Below are 10,021 nucleotides of genomic sequence, written 5' to 3'. Positions count from 1 at the left end.
AAAACTCATATGTCATGCCTGTGGTTCTTGCATTTATTGCATTGCATTAAGTTATGAGTAAACTTCAATAATGTACATTCAAAATTGCATAGCACAAGTTTCACAACCAATGTCCACCTTTGCTCTTGTAGTCACACCCACATGCAAACTGATTTATACTGACAGCCACGCATACTCTGATACCTCTGTGCAAATGTATAATTGGTGCAGAGATAAATAAATTAGATAGGCTTTTGTTTGCATTGATATTTCATTGAGTCCTCATTTATAAGTGGTTTTATTGAAATGTAATTCACAAGCACCTGTTTGTTGGAGTCTCAGAAACTTAACCAATGCCCCTAATGTCCATGAGTCTGAAGTGAAAGTTTTTCTTTTTCTTTTTATATACACATTGAGCAAGTTATTAACTTATTGACGACCAAAAAATTACCAAGGATCTTTATCCCTGTTCAAAAAAGACAAAGTAAAAATATAAAATTGTTGGTTGAACAGCAGAGAAGATAAATTATTTTAGCTGTTGGAAATTAATTTTCACTCATCTCTCATCTTGTCAGTTCTCATTGACATGACTGTAATTTGTGCAGAAACATTTTATTACAAAGATATAGTAATATATTTTCTATAAGGACCATTTGCATATTGCTGAACATGCAAGTCTGCCATTGTCAAAACCGAAACGTATTATAAAAGAAAAACAAAACTGATTGTTCAGACCCAAAAGTGTCCTTGTCCTGTAAATCTCTGCTTCAGTCTGACCTTGACCTCCTGGTTCTCTCACTCCCACTCACATTGACCATACACACTAATACTTATTCAGTCCAATATTATTTGAAAATCCATTTTCATCTTCGGCATCTTTCAGTCACTGTCTGAGAACCTTTGGATCTCATGTCACTTAGGTGCATGTTTCCTGATATGCCCTAATAATACTGTCGTAAGCTGGAGGTGGGGTCTGTGTAGTTTGGAAAACCCTCAGACCATTGTTCCCCCAAAATGACTCAGGTCTGGTTGGGGTGGCAGTTGGCTGGGTGGCCATCTGTGCTGATCCAGTGGAAGTTGTCAAAGTGGGTGTCCGAGGCAGTGTTGTTTGACTTCCCTCTTCTGCCTCTCTTGCAATTTGACTGCACTGAAGGAGAGGATGGAAGGTTGAGGCCCTGAAGCTGGATTTGTGTCCCAGAGGGTCAAAGTGATCTGGGGAGGAAGTCTGACGGTGGAAGGTAAAAGCAGCACTGATCAAACTGTTGTTACTCCGTCGGTCATAGCTGCTGTTACGATTGAAGCCCGTACGGTTTCTTGGAGAACTTCGTGACTGGCGAGATGGGCAGCGGGTGATGCTGACAGATCCTGCCCTGCGTCGGGCCATCCAGGTTAAGATGATGTAAACCACAGCCCCCAAGACCAGGCCGACAGCCATGGAAACACAAAACACTATAATCAGAGGGACTGTAAAAATGGGGGAAAAAAAAAAAGGACAAATTTCATTTAGTCAAATAAATCATTTCAAACATAAAGAACCTTACATGTATAGCCTGACTGACAGTGAAGTATGCAGATATTATTGGCACATAGGAGTCCTCAATGATATTCAAAATATACATCAGTATTGGCCTACATGCTGACGAATCGGAAAAAATTGACGATCCACATCTGGTATCTGTGATGTGATTTGTTCATTGTATACTGCGATTGTTGCTGGTGTCCAGCTGGACACCATGTTTGGTAAGACATTGATGTTTAGCTTATGCAGATTTTGACATTGATTATACCACATCACAATAACCATTTGATTTCATTGACTAATTTTCTTTTTTCAATTCTCTTAGAGTTAAATTACAAAAAAATCCTTGATTCCTTGAAAAAAAATCATTTCATTTGGAATGCTGATGAAAACTAATGTTTATACTGCTGTATTTTAAAGCTGACATTTACGAATCAAAACTTTTAGTGATTTTGTCTGCACAGCATGGCATTTTATTTCTTTCGATTTTTATTTTTATTTGCTTCTGATTTTCATTTCGAGATAAAAAGGACATAATCTGGGCATCAATCTGTTTTTAAAGCTAAAGTGATGTTTTTTCTGATCCTAAATTGACGTACTATAATGATGTCTTTGCGATGTAGACTTGTCCTCTGGTTCAGTCAGTTCTGAAAAACTATTCATTACTATCCAGCTGAAATAAATGCTACTATAACATTTAATGGAAGTCTAAAAATGTAGGCGTACATATAATGGATATACATTACATTGTCTTTATGAAATTTTTTTGCGCTCAAAAATTGTTCAACCTCTAATCCTGGAATGTTCTGATATGATTTCTGCGTGTTTTTTTTCAGGTGAATTGTTCTCTGAGACCACTACCAGGGACAATAGCGTAAAGTCCTCAAACACTACACCTTTAGTGCAACTAATTCTAACAAAACTCTTTATCGTAACCTGGAATGGAAAGAATTTTAATTATGATCTATGGCCAAGATTACAAGAAAAAACATCTGTTTCTACTAAATGGAGCACTGCAATCAGAACCTGGCAAACATTTCAACATTGTAATGATAGGATATCCTTTTATTCTTCAGCCTTTTGAAGAAAGCAAACTGACTGGTTTTTATTCTTACACTGAGAAGATACAGACTTTTTACTCATTCTGTATTTGCTTTGGAAGCAGTCGTGTCAGCATAAGTACGCTTGAGAGGAGAGAGAGAGAATGTGGTGGCTAAGACAAATCCCGCTGGATTGCTGCCAGAGTAAACAAATCAATTTCCTTTCAATACTGTTAAGCATTAAAATTGTTGGATATTGTAGGCTATATTTCCAAGTCTTCTCTTTTCTTCTTCTGAGAATGCAGAAAGCAGACTTTGGTCTGTGATCATCTGGAAATTACATTCGGGAAAATTCTTGAAAAAAAATCTCTTAAAAAGGAAGAAAGCCATTTAAAGAATCCATGTTTATGATGTAGCTTCTTCTGGAGAAGAGAAAAATTAATGAAAAAAAAACCCAAAACAAATTTTGATAAATTCTTTTTTACAACGAGAACTCTTGACACAGCATTGCATTTACTGTATGCCAGAAGCAATTAATTTGATTTCCCAAAAGAACGGAAAATTCAATCATAGATGCCACATGATTAAGAGCTGAAACTTACCAACATCAAATGAGTGAATTATTCCCAGAAAGATATTTGTGTTGTTCTCTGCCATGACTTTGTCTTCCCTTTCTGTTCTTTCCCCTCTGTTCTCCTGTCAGTTCTTACTTGTGTCTTTTTTACTTCTGATGGATTTTCCTGTCTTTGGTCTCTTTCCTGTTTCTCTCACTTTCTCCTCTTCTCCCGAGCTCACTTTCTCTGTCTGTATATCCGTCTCCCCTCAGAGGGAGGCTCAGCCCAGAGGCACACAGGACTGGCGGCAAACTTTGGCAGTTGTCTTGTTTATGGAAGCGGAAAACTACACTGTCACATTTCCTGCTTTTCTGCTTGAAATTAGCAACAGGAGGGGCTTATCTATCCAGGACAGAGATCCTGGAGGTGGGGAGACGGGGTGTTGCTACAGTCACTTCCTTTCCCATCATTTCCTCCAGGTTGATAAATGAAAAAGGGAATAACCCCTGTGCAACAAGACCCCAGTCTTGCAGATTTTTCCATGGGGCAGTTAAACAAATCATGTTGTTTTTTTTTCCTTTCTAAAAGTATAGATATTTTGATCTGTCTTTTCTTGCCACTTCAAACGACTGTTTACCATTAGTTGGAACAGCAGTTAGAGTTCTGGCTCTGATATGGTTGTGAAATCAAACCTCAGTCTTTGGCGGATGGTGATAACACCATAAGTCCTTCTAATACTTAGTTGTAATAATGATAAAATCGCAAGCACTATGGTGTGTTTTTAAAGAGGCTGTGAGAAGAAATCTCACTCTTCTTATTTTCAGAGTTGTAGAGACTCAATCTTTCCACAGTAACTGCCAGGCCGTTGGTGCCTGAATTGAATGTCTGTTTTTCTGGTTTAAGAAATACAGCAAAAACACTTTTGTTCGATAAGGCAGAAAGGCATGGGTCTCTGTAGTTATTTCCACATTACTTTATTGAATGCACCGTCAGCACTGTCATGCAATTCTTCATGCCAACCTACATGGGGAAGGATGTGAGTATTCATATAGTCATGTGTCTATTTACCTCAGTAAATCTAAGTGAGTTCCACTTTCCAGTCCAATACCGATTCAGACTTTGAACAGACCCTCACATTGATAATAATAATTTATCCTTTATTAATCCCCGTGGGGATTTTTTTTCTCTGCAATTAACCCATCATGGAGGAACAATGAGCTGCTGTCCACCAGCACCAGGGGAGCAGTATCTTGTTCAACAACACTTTGACGAGCTGGGAATTGAACCAGGAATGTTTCTCTCCAAAGACAATTGATCCTACTCCTGCACCACACCATTCCCAGTAACCTCTAGTAATCAAATGTAATTCCCAGTAATCAAATCTTATACAACTAATAAAACACAGCTGGTTTGTTTTGTGACACAGTTTCTGCACCACACTAATTCAACATAACCATCAAGAATACATTATTAGTTTCATAAACAAATAAAGGACAGAGACTGTTTCTAACTGTTTGACTAGAGGCAAGACTGGATGATGCAGGTACAATGGTTCCTGCTCTGTTAAACATCTAAACCAAACCAGTAACACCCCATTACAATGAAATGCATGTTTCCATTGTGTTCATTTTTAGTTACCAAGCTATTTTTTCCAAGTGGTTCATTGCCGATAGTAATTTGCTTTGTCTAAATGTCATATAAAGAATGGGGCAACCTGAGAGGAGGGAGTGGGAGGAAGAGGACCAAAAAAGACATTTACTAATGACGGCAGTTTCAAAATCTTGGTTTAAATAAGGTGTTAATATTCTTATCTGAAGCAACATTGAACCACTGTCATATTGTTGCATTATTTTCACCAACATTGCATTTGTGAAATGTTAATGATGTTGCAATTTAGTAATCATTGCCATAGCAATGTTTTCTTAATTTGATATTCTGTTGCAGTGTTGACAATTACATTTTATTTTTTATTTTTTAAGTTTAATTAACATGTGATTAAAAGCCTTTTCAGAATGCTGATTGGCATTTCAAAGAAAAGCTTGATGTGGCCGCTGGACTCATTGTGTGTACATTGTGTTCCCTATTTTACCAGCAGATGGGGTTGTACTCTTGTGTATGTATTGCACCAAAATTGGTCTTCTCTCAAAGACTCTCAATTGATTCATCTAACATGTGGCCTGTCCCCAAAATAAAAATTACACAATTCAAATTTCTTATTGGCTAAATCATTTTTATTTCCCCCGTGAAAATTAAGCTGGAGACTCTTTTGCTCAACCAATTGCCCACTGGATTACGTGTCACAGGTCTTGGACGGCATCTTCTGAGTAACCAGTTTATCTGATTGCATAGCTTGATATGAGTTATTTGCATTGTGGTAGGTATTTGATAGATGTATAGGAACGATTTAAGTTGTTTGAAAGGTGTATCCATAATGTTTTGATGCGACGACAGTATGTGTTAAATGAAAAACAATACAATTTTGTTTATTTTGTATGCATTCATAAGGGTTCTCAGTCACCCAGATCATAATCAATCATTGCCTTTGTCTTATTCAATGAGTCTAGATTGCTATAAGTTTTGACTATAGTTGAATTTGTAATTATAGCAAAATTATTTTTTTAAAAGAGAGTTTAGCAGTTCCTTTATGGTTTAAGAAGTCAGTTTGCTTTTTTTATTGAAAATGTTGAGATGCAGGTTCACATTCTAACTTCCAAATGAAAATTGAGGAAACTGCTGACTATACATGACAGAGATTAACACAGTCTTGGTCTCAGCTCTCTGTCGAGCTATGATTAGACAGTGGGGTTTGTCTGCAAGTACAAGGTTCCCTGTTGACCCCTGTGCCTTAGCTCTGCTCTGCAGCATCGGTGTGTCCTCTCTCACTGCATCTGCTCATTCCGGAGGGGCTCAGTACGTTAGAGGTCATCCTGAACTGAGCTGGATGAAAGTGTAGGGATCAGCAATCCATTCTTGCTGCAGAGGAGCCGCCTTGCCAAATACATTCATTCCACCACAATACATTGCATCATGCAAATGATACTGACAAGTCAGTGTGATTCATTTTGGTATTTAGTAAGTTAAGGGCTACGTTTCTAACTGTGTTATTATGGTTGTGGACAATCTTTTGATTTGCCAGAGTTGTGTGATTGATTGCTTTTAAAGGTGAATCTGAATGTTAATTGGCCCTGCCAGTCATTTCTCACAAACACAACTGCATTATGCAGTTGCTATTTGTTTAAAAAAACAACCAGTAATATCTTGATAAAAAGATCCTTCGAAAATACCCTCTAGATGTAATTGCCATTCTTGTTCTGCGGTGTGCTGCACATAAGCACGTCTTCTTTGACACATTGTAACCAAGCTTGAGGTTTTTATGCCTTGAGCTTTTGCTCCCTCACTCAGTCTGCTGATATGCATGAGCGCTGTTTACAGAAAGAAATTGTTAAATCTTCTTAACTTACTTTTACACATATTTTTGACATAACAAATCATTTTTACAACTGTTTTTCAGTAGACTTTCCTGTCTGTCATAATATGAAAATAGAGGCTTTGGAAGAGACTTTGGAAACACGAAATGCAAGATCATGTTGAATTAGTTGTTGATTGAAGTAAAAAAGTGATTGGAGAGGGGTTTATTTCTTATCCTTGAAATATTTTTTGTGACATAATGGATCAACAGCACATCTTTGCTGACAGACGTGGACGTGATACACACACGGGTTTTTAGACCAGTTTGAACAGTTAGAACTGCTCCAGTATGTGCACTTCTATTTGAGGCAGATTAAATGTCACTGACTTTGTGATAAAAACATTTAGTCGCCAATTACCAGATCAGTTTGTCAGAAACATGGATATAATCATTGAGCTAAATAGGTATGTCAGCCATGCTGGGAAAAAACACAACAAGATAAATTAGTTTTGGCTGGATAGCAGATCAAATCAGGATTTCTCCTATGAACTTCTGTTTACCAACAAGGAAAAAGGATCACTTTCAAGTTGGTTCCAGCACATTCTGTTATCAGTGGAAAAAAAGGAGTAAACAAATTGGTAAAAAAGAAACTGGGCAAAAAAAGGGGGCAGCTTAAATCCACACAGGACTGTCCCAGTCAGGGGGGGAAGGTCATAGTCTGAAGAAAAGTACATCATTAGTGAGCATTTGAGTCAATTCCAGAGCAGGGAAAAACTGAGAAAAGAGACAGAGAGATACTAATCACAAAGGACAAGTAATAATGAACAGATTTTCACAGTAGTCTGCATAAAACACTATTACGCATGTAACCGGGTTTTCTCAGACTCCTTAATCCAATGTTGAGTAGAACCGGGTGTGGAAGAAACCGAAGAAACTGTTAAATCTATATTATTCATTCATTTGATCACTATGTGTCCTGTTTATTCTGGCACGTCAGGGTTTGGGGGTGTTGGAGCTAATCCCAGCTTTCACTGGGCAAGAGGTGGAGTAAAACCTGGACAGAGCACAAGTCAATCACAGGGCTATACAGACAGAGACATACAGCCATTCATTCGCTCATTCACACCTAAGGAGATTTTGGGAGATTTACGGAGAGCCTTCATTTAGCTTACTAGAAGACTTTGGTCTGAGGAAGAAAACCAGAGAAAGGCAGGGGAGAATATCAATATTCACACATGATGTACAGTCTGTTAGGGGATAAAGATATTGCAATGGGGATGAAATATATTCTCATTTTTTTTATTTTTCAGTTAATCTGGCTAAATCCCTTTGTATTCCTTTGGTAAAATGTGGTATAATAATTCATGATGGCCAAAAACTTTAAGCACCATTTTCACTCCAGTGAGTTGGGTCTCGCAAGAACAGCCTAAATAAATGATAGAGATCTCTGCCGCAAAATAAATCCCATGTAATACAACCCAAATTACCCCAACCCATAAGTCTTGATTTGGCAACATATATTGTGACTTTTTTGTTGCCAATGTGTCAACATAGCCTGTTATCAATGAGCTGCATCCCCAGATATTCAAATATCCCCTCTGCATAATTTTTGGTTTTTCAAAATCCTGTTTCTATTTTTGTCAAAAGCAGAGCAGAACGATCTGCGTGGAAGAGAAATTGGCAGGACAAGCAGCCTTTAAGTCATTGCATCATCGTCGAAACAGTGAGTGTCTGAGCACACTACCCTGAGGATCATCACATATAAATGACACTGGTTTAAGAGAGTGTGTTGCATATTTCCTCTTACCGTAGACTCCAGATTTCCGTATACAATACCAGAGTTCCTCTCTTGGCACCTTGTCATATGATTTTTCAAGGTCAACTAAAACACAATGCAGCTCCCTCTGGCCCTCTCTGTACTTCTCTATTAGCATTCTCAAAGCAAATACTGTATCTGTAGTACTCTTTCTAGGCATGAAGCCTTACTGCTTTTCACAAATACTGACTTCTGCTCTCAGTCTAGTTTTCACTACTCTCTCGCATAACTTCATGGTATTCCTGTCTTTTCTGGAAAAAAGTGTTCACTACAGCCATTTCCATCCTTTTGTAAAGTCTACCACCACCCATCCCTCTGTGTTCCTATACTGTATACCAAATCTGCCTATCACTTCTTCATCCCCTCTATTGCCTGCACCAACAATCTCCACTGAAGTCTGCACCAATTATCACTCTCTCATCTATGGGAATATTCTGCATCACCTCACCTAGGTCATTCCAGAACTTCTCCTTCTTCTCAAACTCACATCCCACCTGTGGGGCATAGCTACTAACAACATTGAGCATCACACCTTCAATTTCCAGTTTCAGACCCATAAGTCTATCTGACATTCTTTTCACCTCCAGAATATGCCTAACAAACTCCTTCAAGATAACTCCTACTCCATTTCTCTTCCTGTCAGTACCATGATAGTACAACTTAAAGCCTGCTCCTAAGCGTCTAGCCTTATTACCTTTCCACCTGGTCTACTGGACACACAGTATATCCACCTTCCTTCTCTGCATCATGTTGACCAACTCTCTACCTTTTCCTGTCATAGTCCTGACATTCAAAGTCCCTACTCCCAGTCACAGACTCTTGCCTTTCCTCTTCTCTCTCTGCTTCCTAACACGCCTTCCTCCTCTCCTTCTTTGACCTACATTAGCCCATTTGCCATTGGTACCCTGTCGGTCATCGGTACCAATGGCGGTCATTGTTCACCCGAGCCTCGACCGGTCTGGTATGGTCTGATTATTAGATTTGATTCGCATGTTTGGTTTTGGAAAACGTTTTATGCCGGATGCCCTTCCTGACGCAACCCTCTGCATTTATCCGGGGCTTGGGATTGGCTCAGGGAGACACTGGCCCGTGCCCCCCTGAGGCTGTTTTGTTTGATTATCTTGTTTAATGAATATATAAGATTATTTCAAGGAAGAAATAATATATCAGTTATCTGGAATGCTTGTGGTCACTATCACTTACATACAATACTAATAATGGTCTGTCTCCTTGAGAATTCAGCATCATACGTAATCTACCCAATGGATAATCAACAAGTAGGGCTGTATATACTGGCTAGCGCTTTTTCAGATGCAGCTTTCTTTTGCATCATTGTTGCTCACCTCAGCAACCACAGGAATATCCATCCATCCATCCATCCATCCATCCATCCATCCATCCATCCATCCATCCATCCATCCATCCATCCATCCATCCATCCATCCATCCATCCATCCATCCACCCATCCATCCACCCATCTTCTACCGCTTATCCTGCATTCAGGGCTATGCTGGGGTATCCTGCACGCGGGGGATTCTGGAGCCTATCCCAGCTGTCATGGGGCGAGAGGCGGGGTACACCAGTCAGTTCCCAATTTTTTCCAATTATCCTGTTTGTGGAAACACCGGGAGAACATGCAAACTCCACACTGAAATCGGTCGGAATCAAACCATGGACCTTCATGCTGTGAAGCTGAAGGCTTC

General features: G+C 39.0%; 1 protein-coding gene across 1 annotated transcript; it reads right to left on the bottom strand.

Annotated features, from left to right (window-relative positions):
- Positions 1-19: 19 nt before the first annotated feature.
- On the bottom strand, positions 20-3,446 carry myct1a (myc target 1a). The gene is made up of 2 exons (XM_086167180.1): positions 3,141-3,446; positions 20-1,443 (listed from the first exon to the last, which is right to left on the bottom strand). The coding sequence occupies exons 1-2, from the start codon at positions 3,193-3,195 to the stop codon at positions 896-898; spliced, it is 603 nt and encodes a 200-aa protein (XP_086023306.1). The 5' UTR covers positions 3,196-3,446; the 3' UTR covers positions 20-895.
- Between the last annotated feature and the right edge of the window lie 6,575 nt (positions 3,447-10,021).

The sequence above is a fragment of the Fistularia commersonii genome, chromosome 20, assembly GCF_037954325.1.
Source record: "Fistularia commersonii isolate RoL2024-O1a breed Wild chromosome 20, RoL_Fcom_v1.0, whole genome shotgun sequence".
In the NCBI taxonomy this organism is placed as follows: Eukaryota; Metazoa; Chordata; class Actinopteri; order Syngnathiformes; family Fistulariidae; genus Fistularia; species Fistularia commersonii.
This window is presented reverse-complemented; position numbering and strand designations above follow the sequence as displayed.

Excerpts from the sequence above, each read along its gene's own strand:
- myct1a (XM_086167180.1), bottom strand. The coding sequence starts at position 3,195 with ATGGCAGAGAACAACACAAATATCTTTCTGGGAATAATTCACTCATTT. Across the intron at positions 1,444-3,140 it reads AATTCACTCATTTGATGTTG|TCCCTCTGATTATAGTGTTT; the intron begins GTAAGTTTCAGC and ends CCATTTTTACAG.